Source organism: Pleurodeles waltl, chromosome 8 (assembly GCF_031143425.1).
Source record: "Pleurodeles waltl isolate 20211129_DDA chromosome 8, aPleWal1.hap1.20221129, whole genome shotgun sequence".
Taxonomy (NCBI): Eukaryota; Metazoa; Chordata; class Amphibia; order Caudata; family Salamandridae; genus Pleurodeles; species Pleurodeles waltl.
This window is the reverse complement of record NC_090447.1, coordinates 501025769-501044445: the sequence shown is the minus strand read 5'-3', so window position 1 is coordinate 501044445 and position 18677 is coordinate 501025769. Positions and strand designations below refer to the sequence as shown.

General features: G+C 42.4%; 2 protein-coding genes across 7 annotated transcripts in view; one reads left to right on the top strand and one right to left on the bottom strand.

The window, feature by feature from the left end:
• The window catches only part of LOC138250072 (parapinopsin-like), a 2239710-nt gene extending 2235620 nt beyond the window's left edge, over positions 1–4090 (top strand). For both annotated transcript variants that reach the window (XM_069204464.1, XM_069204463.1), the window contains exon 5: positions 255–4090. In XM_069204464.1, the coding sequence (XP_069060565.1) occupies positions 255–503 (249 nt within the window). In that variant the 3' untranslated portion in view covers positions 504–4090. The remainder of the gene's footprint in view (positions 1–254) is intronic.
• The window catches only part of ST6GAL2 (ST6 beta-galactoside alpha-2,6-sialyltransferase 2), a 268350-nt gene that overhangs the window by 19936 nt on the left and 229737 nt on the right, over positions 1–18677 (bottom strand). Inside the window, exons 7-8 of one of the 5 annotated variants that reach the window (XM_069204462.1) lie at positions 3017–3082; positions 266–399 (exon numbers count right to left, since the gene is read on the bottom strand). The exons of 3 other annotated variants lie outside the window; for them this stretch is intronic. In XM_069204462.1, the coding sequence (XP_069060563.1) occupies positions 3030–3082 (53 nt within the window). In that variant the 3' untranslated portion in view covers positions 266–399; positions 3017–3029. Of the gene's footprint in view, positions 1–265; positions 400–3016; positions 3083–18677 lie in introns of those variants that run through there. One more of the 5 variants, XM_069204461.1, reaches the window with a different exon arrangement.

Here is an 18677-nt window from a genome sequence, read left to right as displayed (position 1 = left end):
CCCTAAAATATTGTTGGACTTATAAGACACATCTGTTATCAAGGCAGTTTTTTGATTTTTTAAATGGTTTTGAGCGTATTATAGCAGGAATGCGAGGTGAAGTCTTAAGGAAATGTGAGAAAAGAGGATCTCCAGTTCATATGAATATTATAAAAAATAACAAAGGAACTAGGTACATGTGTTTCACTGTTTTAATGTTGTTTATATTGTTAATTTGTGACCAACTTTAACATATTACATACATTTTTTTGCAGTTCTACAAGTGCTTTCTTCTACTTTTTCACTGTGAAGCTGCATTCTCCGTTGACGCAGAGTCCATGTGCCAGTCTAAAGTTACAGTGATTCACTTGAATCAGAAAATTAAAAACAGCAGAATGGTACACGTAGAGCAAGTGATCCCTGCAAACAATGAAAAGATGTTTTGTCTACTGAGTCCCGACTCCAGCAAAGAACCAACATCAGAGAACATGATTTCGCCATCAAATAATAATTTAACCTCTTAGGAGAACCAACAATTTCGCTAATTTCATCACTGAACATCACGAGAACCAACATACTGGAATCTCTTCTTCCATAAGCTAAAAAAAGAAACTGCGCTTGACATGTCCTGTGCATACAATCTACCTATATGTACCAATGCATCACTGTTCTTTTTAAGTTAATCATGCATAAGAAGTGGATTTGTAAGCCTATTAGTTCAGATTTTTTAATGCATGTCATCATCACCTATAAAATGTGTTAACTTTGTATTATTAAGTGGCTCCTGAAAATTATACTGTTAAAGATAGTGCTTAATCTAAAGAAACTACATTTTAGTAAGAATGGCATTTTTTTAGAGGAGCAAGTAATTATTAACACCCACAAGTATTTTCGTTCTTCCTGCTACGGTAAGGATATATTGGTTACAGCAGTGTATGGATTTGTTTGCAGCTAGCAGACCTAAGAAAATAGACAGGTTTAAACCATCTGTCAGATAACTTCCTGGTTTCACAGCTGTTTCGGAAATATGTGTATATTTCGATAGACACCAGTGTTATTTCATTATCACTCACTAAATAATTAAGCTTTATGAGGTCAATTAATTGAGCGCGAATGATTATGCAATAGTAACACCTGATATTTTGCAGCAAAGTACACACCTGAGAACAGTTAGCGCTAAACATCCATAAGTTAGTTTTGGTATTGTGTGTCTAGAGTCAAACGTTCCTAACAATTGTTGCTAAAAACAATGCTTCCTAATTGCCAAAGGGTTGTACTCTTTTTTCTTTCTTGGTGGCATCTTATGTCTATGATAAATAGGATAACTACGAACATGTAATCCATCACAAATGAACACCATTTGATGAACTTGAAAATTAAGGCCCATATTTATACTTTTTGAGTCAAAAATTGTACCGCCGGCTAACGCCATTTCAACGCGCCATGCGGGCGCCTTATTAATGGAATGACGTTAGCCGGCGCTGCGGACTGGAGTGCGTCAAAAAAATGACTCACACCAGGCATCGCCGGCGTATGGGAAAATGGGGGTTGTGTGTCAAAAAATGGTGCAAGTCAGGTCTGAGGCAAAATTCAGGCCTCAAACCGGATTTGCGCCATTTTCTTTTACGCCCAACCTCCATTGACATGACTCCTGTCTTAGCAAAGACAGGAGTCATGCCCCCTTGCCCAATGGCCATGCCCAGGGGACTTATGTCCCCTGGGCATGGTCATTGGGCATAGTGGCATGTAGGGAGGCCCAAATCAGGCCCCCCTATGCCACAAAAAAAATCGGAAAAAAATACTTACCCAAACTTACCTTTACTTCCCTGGGATGGGTCCCTCCATCCTTGGGTGTCCTCCTGGTGTGGGCAAGGATGGCAGGGGGTGTCCCTGGGGGCAGGGGAGAGCACCTCTGGGCTCCTTGCATGCCCACAGGTCCCTTAACGCCTGCCCTGACCCAGGCGTTAAAAAACGGCGCACATCAGGCTGTGTGCCGTTTTTTAAGACCCACCCCCTCCTGTGCGTCAAAATGACACCAGAGTATAAATAAGGGGCACAGGCCTTAAAGTCATTTTTTGGAAGGGAACGCCTACCTTACATATAATTAACACAAGGCTGGTTCCCCCTTCCAAAAAAATGACACACATGGTGGAATTTTGACGCCCGCGGGGTCGGACGTCAAAGTATAAATATGGGGCAGGGTTTGCGCTGATTGTGCGTCAAAAATTTTGACGCACATTCGGCGCACACAGAGTATAAATATGCCTATGTCTATGCCTCACCGTTGTTGTTTAGCGTGCACCCTCTGATTGAGAGAGTTATTCTCCACAATGCTGATGAATTGCGAAGCTCAATGAGTCATTTGCAATTCCCAGTCTAGTTGTAGTTTTGCATTGACTTAAATTATTTTAATTGGAGGAAAATGATAAGTGACAGGTTCCGTTTTCTAGACGTCCTGCTATACAGGTTTGACGATGATGGCTCTTTTCTTGTTAAAAGACACTATTGTTTTAATGGCTGGCCTAGAGAGCCTTCTGGATTGTTATGCACTGGTGCAAAACATTTTTACAAATATTGCTGAAAAGCTTTGCACAGTGGTAGATAAGACTCTTCTCGTACAAATTCTCATAGCTATAATATTGAGGGTACCAACAACGGCAATCATTCTTTATATTGACCGGAACCCTGGGGATTATCTGTTCACGAACGTAACATGAATTACATGCTCTGCCAGGAGTTTATGTGGCACTTTTCCATTATTAGATTATGTTCTCCTGTGTAAGTGTGTTTTCTTATATGATGAGAAATTGAATATCTCCTCTCTGTGTGCCTGAGTTTGCTTTCTTTTTTCTAGTAGAATTGTGTATTCTCTTTCCATGTATTCTCACAACTGTACGCCTACCTATGCAAAAACATGTTATTACACAAGCACGCATTCCATTATTTGCAAGTCACTGTGTTTGTTTAACTGTGCTGTTGTTCTTGTATAATCAATTAATATGTGTTTATAGAAAAGTTCATTTGGAACAATACTTACGTAATATGTGACATTAAAATGCAGTGTTGGTAATAAGGCACGACCATCTAATGTAGATTCGGGTTCCTATAAAGCACATGAATGCAAGTGTGTCATCACCAATCAGGTTACATGTTGCTCTAAAAGATTTACTTTGGCCAACTTGGTCCCAATACATCATAATAAAGTCTACAAGCAGAAACCTGATAAAATGGCCTACATTTCAAAAGAAATTCACAAAGCAGACAGCAAAACAGTAACGCCCTATCCAATATGACAGTGTTCTGTTTTTTTCTTGCTTTTAATGAGTTCAGATAATTTGGCGAGCACAAGCTTTGTGATCAAACGTTACCAAAATGATCCTACTATGCATATATACAAAACTGGTAACTGCATAATTTAGCATACGAATATGGTATACAGTTATTAGTCTGAAGATGTGAGCTTTACTTTCTTTGACATAACACCTTATATAACACCGTTGATTAGGCTAACTCACTGAAAGTCTTTCTTGAAAATTTTCAATGCGTACGCTGACATAATTACAAGAATTTTAACAAAAAATGTCTACAGCATGGCCACAACCGGACTTTCTATCAACATATTTAAAATAAAAAAATGATCATTTACTAGAGTGTACATGTTTTACGATATCTGCTTTATTGGGTAAAGGGCTTTAGTTACAACTCCAAACGCAGCATTTATAATCTGTTGAGTTCCTGTTCTACACTGTAGTGAGTCACCACGTTACATTGCATAATATTTGTAAATTTGAGTTTTGTATGTATTTGCACACTATGCTAGGGCGAACCAATCACAAAAAACATAGGAGCTCACTTAGCTCTTATTAGAGTCCATCCTTTATCTTGTAAATGCTATTTGTATGTTGTTCATGAGTAAGAATGTGCTGTGTTACGCTTGCAGAATACAATTTATACAAAACCACCCAGCTGTGAAAATTGATTATGTGTCAACTTGGTCCTGCTTGTAATAGTCAATGCCAAATGGAAAGAACACAAGCACTTTCACATTTGCATATTAATTATACTATATTACACTGAATATGTTGGTCACCATGAAATAAAAACAATTATCAGGGAATAATATGTGCAGTGCTTCATTTGACAGTTTTCTTAATTAATGCTGCCACAATGAACGTTGTATTACTTGTTGAAATTTGAGTTTTGGTGATATTTAACATGTCAAGAAATTCTGTACATAGAATATCAACAATTTGTGACACAGACCGTTTCCTCTCAGAGTAACCAGTATACCTTGAGATTGAAAATACATTTAGAGGATCTTTGCAAGCGCACTATGGAATTATAGAGCTGCCCCTGAAAATTACAGAGTATGGTAAGATCCTTATGGACCAATGTGAAATTCATACATCCTAGTGGGTAATCTAATCACTGATTCTTCACCTCAGAATACTCCCCAGCAGCCAGACTGGAATTTGGAAACTTCACACAGCAGTGCTTTCACATGCTGCTAGGTGTGTTGCCCTTGCATGCTGATGCCAGTTCTTTCCTGTTTCGTGCCTTTCAACGTGGATCCTGAGCTCTCCCCTAATCGTCTTGGATTTTCAATGGCTTCTTAACAAGTTCAAAATAATGTGCTAGGAAATGATGTGTGCATTCAACATGACAGGTTTCAAACCATGCCATCACTGCAGGAATTACATGTCTGTCACAGAACCACAGAAGGTGTATTTAAGTGCTAGCTTCTGGCCACAACTCTTAAGTCAAGAGATAAATGTGCCCTCATGCATAGGAAGGCAATCAAAAATCTGGAGGCGAAGCTGTATGTTGCTGAAAGCAAAAATAAAATATGGCCATTGTGCAACTATCATTCCAGATCAAAGCTGCAGGCACGGTTCCAGTCCGAAAGCCATTCCCGTGACCACTCAACTTCATGCTCAAAGTCCTCTGGTTAGTCTAAGTCCAAGCGCAAGCACAGGATGCAAAGTGGTACTCAGCCCCATCATACCACTCTGACTCCAAAGAAAAGGCATGAGGGTGTTATGATGTCAGTCACAACCCGTTGAGGTCCCTGACCATGGAACTGATGCCTCAGCACATCCTGAAGTGCCTTAAATTTCCTGGGCTTTTGCCGACCCTACAGCAAATCAGATTTTCAGTGTACTATAGGCACCATCTGGCATGCCTTTAGGTCTTATAGAATGGCATGGGCCCACAGACGGGTTCCAGATGGCAGGTTGAATCCTGGCATCATCTCTACCCCTGTGACCTTCCACTGAGCCCATACTGCCTCAAGTGCAGACTTCAATTTCACCAACAAGCTCAAGTTGTTTGATTTCATTACAAAATTACTAAACTTCTACCAGCCATCTGCCATGTCATGTCTACCAACAAAGGCTATATTATCTATTTGGTTCTGACTCTGATCCTACACCAGAGAAGGAAGAGAAGCAAGATGTTGGTGATGATGATGGTGATGAGGATGGTGTGCTCCGCTCCACTCTTACTCTGCAATGATGCTTAATACCTGAATTACAGGATGGCAGTGGGCTTCACAGTTCACCTGACACCCAGCTTGACTCCCACTTGGTTCACCAACATAAGAGAATGTGTCACTTGCTGCAGTGGCCAGAGGACAGTTGAGGCACTAATATTACAGAAACAGTAAGCATACAGCAACCCTCCATTAAGACCAAATCTTAGAACCTAGGCTTGAGTGCTTCTGAGCCCTTACTTTCCTTTAACTATGTCTTCACTGATACTCTGATAGTTGCTTGATTGAATCCTTGTTGTTTCCATGTGTTCTTCAATGATCACATGGCAACATGTGTCCAGATGTCACAAATCAGCATCTGGTGATCAGGATTTTCTCACCAAGCAATCCAACTAAAGAGAGGTTTTTCATGCAGGCCTCGACCCTAAAGGTAAATCTTAACTCATTCCACCAACTCCTCTGGGCAGGGAGTCCAAGAGGATTTAAATATTTAGCAAGCAAATGCTTTCCTCTGCCAGTCTAGCACTGTGCTCTGTACATCCTGTTTGTCTGCTGGGTCAGTATACATATGCCTCTGGAAGATCGCCAGTGAGATTTTGCCAGTAGTCCTGGAATACATTAGGGCTTATTGGGTGCAGATGATACATGATGGACATAACACGGCTAAATATATTATCTGCACAGGTCTGGACACTACACATTGCCTGGGGAGGGAAGTCGGTACTAGTGTTTTAGTTTAGAGCCACACCTGGATGCTTTTTTATGGATTTTCTGGTGATGTACAGGGCTCTCTCATTGATCTGCCCTTTGATTGGTCCTGCATTTACTGTGAGAATGCACACTGTGTGTCAGAGTGCATTACTACAGTAGAGCTAAAGCATACTGGCTTAGACTATTGATCCCTGCTAGACAGCTCTTGTATTGATTCAAAAAGTTCAGAGGCTTTTCCAGTGGAATGGCATATAGCCAAAGATAACCGTCTTAAACAGTGTAATAGACATTCCAGTGCTTTTAGTACCAGTAAGAGGTGTCTGGCAGCTAGCATGCAGAGCCAGCAGGGGCACCAGACCTCAGATTTCTCCTTCCCTACTACAACAGTCACAAAACGTCTGATGGAGGACAGGATTCAACATTTCCTCCGAGGCTGGCAGTACATCTCATTAGACAGATGGTGTTGCAAATCTTTAAAAATTGTTCTCTATCTTTTCTTTCTGCCTCGCCCACTATTCCTCCCACACCAGCCACATTTCTGACAGGCACCTTCTCATTCTGTTTCAGGAGGTGCAGGTTATCTCTCCAAAGGTGCCATCAAGAGGTTTGTGGCTCAGAAAAAGGAGGGGACTGTTACCCTTGTTATGTCCTCATAGTGACCAAGAATAGGAGTACTTAGGCCGATTCTGGACCTCTGAATGTTTTCCTGCAGGACTAATTCAAAACATTCACACTGGCCCAGATCTTGCTTGCTCTGGGCTCTGATGACTGGGTGCTGCTCTGGGCTCTGGTGACTGGGTGCTTTACTTAGACCTGCAAAATATGTACTTTCATATACCTGTCCTGCAGTACAACTGATATTATCTGAGGTTCAATGTAGGGCATGAGCGCATTCTGTTTTCTCAGCCAATCTTCTGAAACCAGGCACTCCTGTGTCTTGTACTTTCATGACTGGCTGTGAAACCATGCTTGCCACAGTGAGTTGCGGACCACTATTAAACAATGGCACACCTCTTAACATCCTTGGGGTTCACTATCAATGAGCCAGCACCCTACCTGTTTCCTTCACAGAGGTGTTCATTTACAAGTGCAATCCTGGACACAGTAGAGTTCAGGAGTTTCCATCTGATGCAGGACCAAGAATGTTAGGCTATGATCCTGATGTTTCAGGGTCAAGAGAGCAGCTCTGATGTTCCTGGCCCCAATGTCCTGCATCCTTCTTGTCAGTTGTGCCAAGTGGCACACGTGGGCTCTGCAACAGAATGTGAAATTCCAAAGGGCCCTGCATCAAGGCAATCTGACCAATGTCTGTATAGAAGGCACAAGACATGCAGTGGTGGCTGCTCGAATGCAGTTGGTCCTGTGGGATATCGCTCCCTCCTCTACCCGAGCTAATGGGGAAGATGGATGTGTTTTTGCTTCTGAGGTTATGTGGGGGAAGTGGGGGCCAGAGGGCTCTGGTCTTTGGCAGAGATCCAGCTCCCTATCCATCTGATGGAGGTGTGGGGAGCTCGTCTGGCTCGGAAGGCCTCCCTGCCATCCATCAAAGGGAGACTGAAGCAGGTTCCCCAGACAACACCATTGCCATGTGGTAGTGCAACAAGCATAGTAGAGTAGAGGCCTGGATCCTGAGTCAGGAAGCTCTGCATCTTTGGAGGTGGATAGAACATCAAGGCAATTTCCTGACTGTGAGTTCTTTAGCAGGGTGCCTGAATGCCAGAGTGGATGAACTAAACGAGTGGTGTCTGTTGGATCAGAAACAGTACCTACATCCTCAGCTGGTGCAGGTTCTCTTCCAGTAGTGGAGAAAACCTTGGCTAGATCATTTCAACACCATCAAGAATATGCAATGGCAAATGTTTTGCGTTAGATGCATTCCAGTTGAAATGGAACACAAGACTTATGGCAGGTAATATGCCCCACCATTTGACCCATTAATTTATGATCAACAAATGGATAGCTGACCTTCCCCTTGTGATAAGGTGTGTTGATAATCAAATACCCTCAGTGACAGCAATTATGAGGTAAAAATCATGTTCTAAGCAGTTGCTTGTAGAATTCAGCTCCCAAGTGAATATCTAACCATGCCCTGCAACTGCAGCGTGTACATCAAATTCATCCTGTTACTAACTCTGATTGAAACGTAACAGCATGATCGCGGATTACTTTTTTATCTGTTCAGTGTGAATGGACAATATTTGTTAAAATTGTGCCTGTTCTGTCGTTATATTCTTTGTTCATAACGAAAATTTGTGAAAAACGTATTAAAACTTGAAAAATACAATGTAATAGGATTAAATGTGATGTTACTTTGTAGACCTTAGTTGTGTGAATGAAGGAGTCAAAATGTATTGAAAAGCATATTTATTTTACTATATATTCCAAATTAGTTTTCTGGAGTATAATTAGTTAGCGTTCAATGTTTAATAAGGTAGAATCGTTATTTTCAGTCTTTCACCAATTTCTTGTGGGCCCTCACCCAAATTGCTAACGGTTAAGTAAAGAGAATAAGGCCTCCCTATTTCAACAATCCTCAGATTGACAGTAATTTCAAGGCAGAACACAAGACCCCCTTACTTATCAAGGAACTGAGGTGAACTGTGGTAATAAATCCTCACACACCTTCCTACAGACAACCATGCAACCTAAGACCCATATTTATACTTTTTGACGCAAACCTGCGCTAACGCAAGTTTGCGTCAAAAGGTATAGCACCGGCTAGCGCCATTCCTAGATGCTGGCTGGGTGCCATATTTATGGAATGGTCCTAGCCGGTGCTAAGCCCATTAGCATCCTAGGAAAGGACTCTAACCGGGCCGGGGAGGCATAGAGGGAACCGGGGCTTGTGCGCCAAATTATGGTGCTACACTGTTTAGAGGCAAAAGAATTGCCTCTAGGCATTGTAGCGCCATTTTCTGGCACATAAGCCCCATGGACATGGCTTCTGTCTTAGTAAAGACAGGAGCCATGCCCATCACACCAATGGCCATGCCCAGGGGACAAACGTCCCCTGGGCATGGCCATTGGGACCAGCGCCGTGCAGAGGGCCCCAAGTCAGGGCCCCGAGCGGTGTTGGCCCAAAAAAAAAAATACTCACCCGGACTTACCTTGGATGGGCACCCCATCCTTAGGTGAGCTTCTGATGTGGGTAGGGGTGTGGGAGGGGACAGGGAAGGACACCTGTGGGCAATTTCCATGGTCTCTGACCATGGAAATCTGCCTACAGGTCCCCTTACGCCTTAAGCAAATTTAGCGCCATTATTTAAGGCCCCCAATACACCTGTGCTGGATTTTAGCAAGGGGATAAATATGGCACAAAGGCCATATCGTCCTTTTCTCGACGGGAATGCCTACCTTGCGTCTCATTGATGCAAAGTAGGTTTTTCTCTCCAAAAAACGACGTAAACTCCATAACTTTGGCGCTAGACACTAGTGCCAAAGTATAAATATAGAGTTAGGTTTGCGCTGAATTAGCTTAAAAAAAAATATGCTAATTCAGAGCAAACCGAGTATAAATATGGGCCTAACTCCTTCAACAAGAGTACTGTGTACATGATCCCACCGCCATCTTTTGACACATTGAGCTTGGCACCTCGGCCTTCAAAATTAAAAGAGAAAGGGTACGAAATGGAAAATCAAATACAGACACACTCGGAATATGCTGAATTGTGTGACAAAGCAAAATTAAATACTATCATTTCAAAAGAGGGCATCAGCGCTACTTAGATTTTCAACTGAGTTTCAGATATCAAAGGCAGTTAAGCAAGTGTTTCTGAAGGGCCAATGGATCTAAAACGCAGGTATCCTGATTTAGAGGATGCTTATTTGGGAAATCTTCCACAAAAGGTCACATTTCTCATTGTTGCCCCCTCGAGCATAGTAACACCGTTCAGAGTGAGGAGGTTGGTGAACATCTCATCTGCAGAAACTCCCGTGGCTGGTTATGTGCTCTCTCATATACAGAAGCAAGTCTTCCAGTATTCTCACGATCCTGGACAGCGCAGTCCAGCATACCTAGGTAGGCACTGACAATGTATTCGCACTTCACAGAAACACCTTCGCTACCAATAGCTGCTGGCACAATTTCTGCTAGGAATGAAGAAGAGGGTGCAGAAATTCTATAGTCCATCTCCCAAGGCATAATGATAGGGGTCGAAGACAAGAAATCCGCATGATTATTTTGTCCACAAAACAAGGAGGTACACAAACCCTTTGGCTGTCAGTTTGCAGTCCCACAGTTAGTTTTTGGGGAAAATGATTGCCTAATGCTGAGGCAAGATGTGCATACACTTGTAAAAGATGGTCAAAATGGCATATGCGTCATTAAAGCAAATATTTTACTGTTATGGAGAGGACTCTGTGGAAATACAGTGAGCTGTAAGCTAAATTGCATTGATGACAGTGATTCCACCATAAAAAGAATGCTCAGACGTTTACAAAATTTAACAAATGCTGGCTATTTCTAATATCCCCAGGATGCTTCTTTAGTCTATGCAAATAAATGCAGAAGAACAGAAGTAAGCAGGAAGTTTTATTTTGAAGGCAATGTACCCAGAAAATATGTGTAACATGAAAAAAACAATGGTGAAAGTATCCAGTTTTGCTAAAGTATTGTGAATTTGTTTTGTTTCAAAAGTAAGTGCACCTAAAAATATTTCCAAATTGTACAAACAGACAAATATTACAGTTAAATTAGCTATTGTGCATGTTTTAACTAAACGTGTTTGATGCACGACTGTATTTTAAACAAACATTGGTAAAGCCAATGGCCTTTTTTTGGCTGCCTGTCTTTTGGAATTGCCAATGCTTGTTTTATTTGCCATGTTTTTGTAAAACGTTATTGTTGGGAGATGTGTTGGGCCACCACCACCATAAAAAATAAACTTTGGCTACAAGAAAAAATATTTTTGATCTTAAAAATCACACATTGTCAGGTTAGTTTCTGGCACTGTACTTTATGTGTGGTAGAGCTTCTTGTGAAATAGCAGAATAACGCAGTTGTGCGTCAAAAATTTTAACGCCGGCTAACGCCATTCCAAAGCGCCATGCGGGCACCTTATTTATTGAATGTCGTTAGCCGGCGCAGCTGACTGGTGTGCGTAAAAAAAAATGACTCACACCAGGCAGCGCCAGCGTAGGGGAAAATGGAGTTTGGGCGTCAAAAAATGGGGCTAGTCAGGTCTGAGGCAAAATTTTGGCCTCAACCCGATTTGCGCCATTTTTTTTTACGCCCAACCCCCATTGAAATGACTCCTGTCTTAGCAAAGACAGGAGTCATGCTCCCTTGCCCAATGGCCATGCCCAGGGGACTTATGTCCCCTGGTCATGGTCATTGGGCATAGTGGCATGTAGGGGGGCACAAATCAGGCCCCCCTATGCCACAAAAAAATATGAAAAAAATACTTACCTGAACTTACCTCTACTTCCCTGGGATGGGTCCCTCCATCCTTGGGTGTCCTCCTGGGGTGGGCAAGGGTGGCAGGGGGTGTCCCTGGGGGCATGGGAGGGCACCTCTGGGCTCCTTCTGAGCCCACAGGTCCCTTAACGCCTGCCCTGACCCAGGCGTTCTAAAAACGGCGCCCATCAGGCTGGGCGCCGTTTTTTAAGGCCTGCCCCCTCCTGTGCGTCAAAATGACGTCACAGTATAAATAAGGCGCACAGGCCTTAAAGTCATTTTTTGGAAGGGAACGCCTACCTTGCATATAATTAACGCAAGGCTGGTTCCCCCTTCTAAAAAATGACGCACATGGTGGAACTTCGACGCCCGCGGGGTCGGACGTCAAAGTATAAATATGGGGCCGTGTTTGCGCCGAATGTGCGTCAAAAAAGTTTGACGCACATTCGGCGCAAAGAGAGTATAAATATGCCCCATAGTGAATTAGCCAGTGGCTGAAGTGGGCGGACCCAGTGCCCCAAGATGTAAATGACACAACAGACTAATGAATGGTGAGGGCTGGCTGAAAGCCCCAATAAACAAGTATTTTCGATTTCTAATTTCAGAGAAAACAAAAGGGCGAATGCCAAACCAAAAAAATGATAATGGAGAAGTAGCGTTAAACTGTATAAACTGTGTCAACCAGCTTGGTGCATTCTTAAAGAAAGTCAACAATGTGCATACGCAGGTCTTTGACCTTGCACTGGTGCAGATTTACAGCTTGCAGGAAATTCATAATCTGTTTTGCAACGTCCACAGAGGAGAGCAGGGATCTTATCTTGATATTTCAAATAGTTTTCCAGTTTAGTGTTTGAGTACAGGTTTCGTCCACCTCCAAGTTTCCTATGGGGCACAGGACAACTGATAATCATTTCCGGCTTGCATTGTGAGAACCATTTCACATATTACTTCAGTGTGCTTAATATGAGGGTGGCCATTGTGGCTGATGCCTCTTTTCCACATGTGGCCACTTTAATGTGAAAATGGTGGTGCGTGTTGTCTATGTCCCTGGTGATGCAACATAAACTTTTTTCAAAGAGTTTGCAGGGAGTGTGCTTAATATTAGGGTGGCCCTTGTGGCTGATGCCTCTTTTCCACATGTGGCCACTTTAATGTGAAAATGGTGGCGCGTGTTGTCTATGTCCCTGGTGATGCAACATAAACTTTTTTCATAGAGTTTGCAGGGAGTGTGCTTAATATTAGCGTGGCCCTTTTGGCTGATGCCTATTTTTCACATGTGGCCACTTTAATGTGCAAATGGTGGTGCGTGTTGTCTATGTCTCTGGTGATGAAACATAAACTTTTTTCATAGAGTTAGCAGGGCTCACAGATGATGTAATAGTAGAGATTGGTGATTACGACCCACACCAATGTTGTCTTTTACTATTCTCTTCCCAACCCACAGGGAATGATTGGGCCAATGTACCCCAATGGATTGCAACTTTGATATGCATCAATGATTGTGATATTGAAGGGTTACTAGACTTAAACAAATAGAATCAGATAAGGGAAATTAAAGGGGTCTTACTTCCTGTCCTGAAGAAAGGAAGAAAGCCACGAGACCCTCCAAGCAGAGTTAGGTGGCTCAAACATGTAGACCTAACTTTAGATCAAAGGAAACACTGATCTTCCTCATTAGTATCACCTATGCTTTTAAGCTTGCATGGGCACCCTGCAACAGATTAAAATTAAGGTGAGGGAGCACAAAGCAATTTTAAAATAATAGATCCGACCATCAAAATTCAAAAGAGCTCTCTTGGTTAACAAAATTTAGTCCACCCAGATACAATAGATGTTTGGATGAGGACTCGATTATGAAGCATGCTCCTGAGAGTTTCTTAAAAAGATAACGTATTCCCCTGTGAAAGGGTTGGGGTACGAGCTGGATTTTCGAGGGTGAGTATCTCAACCAACCCAGTGGGTTCTCTCTTTTTTTATTTCATTTGTAGATGTTAGGTAGACTTGGAGTAAACCAACTTTAAATACTTAGGCCCAGTTTTAAGAGTGCCTAGCACCACTCTAACAACACATTAGCTACTTTTGTTTACGCTAATGTGGTGTTAGATGGGCAAAAACGCTGTGCTGTATTTACAAAGTGGTGCAATGCATGCACTGTGCCACTTTGTAACCCTTTGCGCTACATTATGCCTGCGCCAGGCAAAATGTGTGCAAAGGGGGTGCTCCATCTTTAGGGGAGCCAAAAAATGTCGCCAATAAATCTAAGAGAATTTTTTGCCTCCATTTTTTTGGCACTTTTAATGCCTGCTCACAGCAGGCGTTAAAAGGAGGTTTCCATTGGTTACAATGGGCCTCTGGGTGCCTTGCAGGATTAGTGTAAAAATAAATTATGCTAATCCTGCAAAGCACCAAGCTAGCGTAAATAATTCTAAGGGCAGCAGGAAAAATGGTGCTTCCCTAGGTGCAGCGCCACTTATCATAAACATGCCCCTTATTTATCCATATATTTTAGTATAGTAATTATAATTCTGCCATAATTAGTAATTTAACTGCATTTTACCAAAAGGATTAGGATTTTTTTTTCAGGCCAAACAGATTTTGGAGCATTTCATTTCTTCCACATGTAGATTTTGCTAAAAATTCCACAACTCCTGAGACCATCTCTCGCCATGTCTCAGGACATGACATCCTGAATGAAGGTTGTGCTGTAGTGTGATCATTTTCAAATTGGTAATAATTTGAACATTGTAATGTGCACTGATTGTCATCTTTGTACGACCTAATGCCTAGCATGAAAGCAGGCTTAGATTATTGCCTTCATAAACTCTAATATGAGTTGTGATATTGTTTGACACCTAGTTAGAACAAAACTATTTTTAAGCTTCATTTGAAAAAATTCTGCCTTCTAGTTTTGTGGTTTTCAAAGAAAATAAACTGCTGTGAAATAAAAGAATAGATCTCAGGAGCATCCTTTCTGATTTAAATAGAACCTTACATTGAATACACTGGAGAACTAAACTGTGATAGGAATTATGCTCAAAAAGCAATGTGGTTGATACTGTTTATGGGTTATAAGTCAAACAAAGGCCTGCAGTGGGCAAACAAATGAGGAGAACTAAGAACAAAAGCCTTGGCTTAAACTGGCACAGAATAATGATTACAGATTTCTAACTCAACAAAATTAATTAACCCATGAGCCTTTGTAGTACTTTGCTTATGACAGGCCTGGGAAACGAAGCATTCTTCTGCATACAGAGGATGCAGCTACTAAATCAAAATATGGTGAAGTAGTACAAGGAAAGTCTTTTTTCCTTTTGATATACTATACCCCCTGCAAAGTTTCATATTGTCCCTTGTCTCTCATACTGCACTGATTTTGTGGCCAGGCCCTGCGGTCTCCCCCACAGCACTCATGAAGTGCTTCTTTGTTTGGTGGAGATGTGATGACATTCCTGTGCATGAAGAACACATCTCCAAAATCTGTTGGAAATGCGCTTCAGGGTCCTTTTAGTAAGGCATCCAACTTCCTTGGAAAATGGGAGAAAAGCACTGCATATCACTGATGTAAATGGGGCAGGGCCAAAAGGGTTGGGCTTCTAGGCCATTTTACATAATTTAGGTTCTTAAAAGGGATAAGATGATCTTTGCTTTCAGCATCAGATGACAAGAATGAACTGACTCATCACAGTCACTACATGAGATATTGCGCTCAAAAAAGCCACAGATGTAAACCCCTCCTTCAAGATTTAGAGATAACTTTTCATGGTAGAAATGTAGGAAAAGCACACTTGCTTTGCCTTGGACATGCACACGAAGTTAGGATGATTAGTACTTTACAAAAGTGGAGCTTCAATTTGGGCACCTGCTTTGCTTGTGCCAGAATGCATATTGTACTGCATATTTATTGGACATAAATAAGCAGGGCAGGATTCATTATCTTTTTTCTATTTTTTGGAGACCAGGGGGAGTCTCAAAACCCTCACAGTCCCAGACATCCCCCTGCCTCATGCAGGAGGAGGCATTGCTGATGCATGCAGGGAGCGGCTGAAAATGCAGCTCCTTGTGTGCAGGAGCAATAGTTTCATCTCTTTCCCTTAAAGAGATGAAAACTCCACTTCCAGTAAGCGGGAGCATTTTGACACCTCCCACTTGCTGTCACAGCTCCTGCCAAGTAAAAGCAAGCAGCTGCCGCCTGAGGATGGGCAGCAGGAGCCGGCCCTGGGGGGTAACAGTCAGAGGGCCATATATTACTCCAGAAAGGGGGACGCAAGGCCCCCCCCTCCTTCTCTGTAGTAATCTAACTGGCCCTGGGAGGTAGTGGTTTTCAGGACGGAGGTATCTGTGCAGACCACCTCATTGAATTTCATTATAACCCCAGGAAGATGCCAGTCCCTGGGGCCTGGGAGGTCCACTAAGCCCCCTAACAATATATGTCATGAAGTCCCCCCGGAGGTGGTGGTCACGGGGCTGGGGAGGGGGCGGTCAGTGTGTCCCCCATATAGTTATAAAATGCAATGCCAGAGAGGTAGTGGTAAAATGTTAATGGGAATATTCAGGAATTTCATTGTGATTTTTATTTCAAATGCTTTTTTGCCCTAGCAGGTTCCCAGGAGGACCCCTGGACCAAGGGTAGGGGGTTAGGGTATTTAATCTCAGTACGAGATCAGGACTATTCATAAAATATTTGTGTTTCTAGAGACAAAAATTTGGATTTCCTTTAATTTCTTGAAAACTACTGTACAGATTTACACGAAATAACAAAAAGCTTGATTTCAGGACCAAAAGCTACCTTTCTCCCAAATTTGGTGTAACTTTTTCCAGCAGTTCAGGTTGCAGGCATGTCTAAAGTGTCTATAGGAATTAACATGGGAAACACTTTTTTGACCCCCTACCCCTTTTTCTCAAGCACCCCTTGACGGATCACCCCAAAACTTTCCCAAGACCCAATGTGACACTTTTTTCGGGAAATTTCATGAAGATTCATCAAACGATGCCAAAGATATAGCCAGGACAAAAAATTTCTTTGGAATGGCAAAATAGGTCCTAACTACCTGGTGACCCCGAGCACGGAGGTCTGAGTTTGGCTACGTCTGTTCTTAACATGAAATCGCACACTGCTCCTCATCTCAAGGAATACTCAGACTCCCATGTGCTGCAAAATTTGATTTCTGATTAAGCTTCCACCAACGCGTTTCAGCCATAGCCTTTGTCATTGGTACAGAGTGAAGCGCAAGCCCCATTTACAAATAATGCATGTAACCAATCAAATGTGACTAGTTCTACAGGTATCTAAACAACGTCTACCAAATCAAATAACATTTTGAAATGTGCAAAATACCCAGAGATGTCCATTTCAATATTGATAAAATAACTCATTGCAGGAAAGTAACCACTCACAATATACCAGATCGAATTATAACAATACAATGTTGGATAAATACAAATCACAAAAAGCGACGTTATATGCATCCTACATGCTTGCACCATTATCGTCTTTGTTTATCTCATAAAGGCTATACACAGAGAAATAGTCAGACCAATGCCCAGTTAAGGCAAATCGCATATGTAGGGGGAGAACACAAGATATATGTGATAAATGTGTGTAAAGTTATGAAAAGTCAGTGTGAGAATTATGCTCACATACTATGCTGAGGCTGATATTGACTCACAGTATGTAACGCATAGTGATAGCTCCACCGTATCATTACTAGTGGAGAAGCACAAACTGGCAAACTGGGGATCAGGTCCCCTGGGCCAAGATAGGCCTGGGTAGGTGGGGGGCACATGACCCTTCCCCCCAAAAACAGTACTTAGGTCGGGCACTGGGGAATGGTGTCCATGTGAACAAGATTGGTCTGCGAAGGGGTGCAGCGTGGGTCCCACCCCCCAAAAAAAATAATTTTTGTGGGCCAGGGCATGTTCCCGGGGCCAGAATCTACTGGGGGAGGAGGGCATGTGGACTTGTGGCCAACTACAACTGTCATATCAAAGGCTGTGTGTAGCATGGGGTTGGGAGGTTAGGGCTGTTTGCCTGCTTCCAGTCCCTGCAGCCAACCCCCGCTGAGCAGGGCCAAACCCTGTGCGCAGGGCAGTGTCCTACGAACTAGCCATGTTTCTTGGACCACACAAGACAAGAAGCCAAGATATCACCATATTGGGGACAAAACTTGGTAAGAAGGAAAATAACAGAAGGCAATACTTCTCTGTTCACATTCCCAGGATCAGGAACAGAATCGCTGTTCACATCATATCAACACCAGCTCTTCTACAACTCAGACATAAGCTAAAGACACACTTTAGGCGCACCAGCTGTGGCTTGATCATCAACACTTGATGTTGCCCCAATAGTTATATCTTCCTGGTATCCATGACATGTGTTCTAGGCTCAATTGCTCTTGAGCTCGGTTCACGCTCTTCAAATAACAGGGCCCAAAATATACAAAGGGGGAGAAAATTTGCTACAGCTATTTATTATAAATAATAATATGACTTGTACTTGTCTAAACAGAACCACAGATTGCCCTAGCCTTTACCTATTACAGTATCATGCATATCCTGGCAATGCAAGAAAGATGTTCATATTTCACAGGACTAGCAGTACTTACGATTTTTGTTAATAATTGTCAAGTGAATTCCATAAATCAAATCCACATTAGCAGTAACATATGTAAAATCAAAATAATTCCTGTGTTGCCAGATTAAACCCGGCATGCCGCTCTTCCACCATTTGCTATTGATTCCCAAGTATATTTTATATATATAATTTAGGGCCAGATGCAGGAAACAAATAGCGAGTCTCAAACGGCAAAAATTGCCGTTTGCGACTCGCTATTCGCGTTTCCCAATGCAGAAATGCATATTGCGAGTCGGTACCGACTCGCAATATGCATTTCAGAATCGCAAATAGGAAGGGGTGTTCCCTTCCTATTTGCGATTCTGAGTGCTATGCAATACCATTTGCGACCGCATATGCGCATGTCGCAGTTACCATCCACTTCAAGTGGATGGTAACCCACTCGCAAATTGGAAGGGGTCCCCATGGGACCCCTTCCACTTTGTAACAACGAAGCGGGGTGTAAAAATAAGGATATATGGCGCTACGGG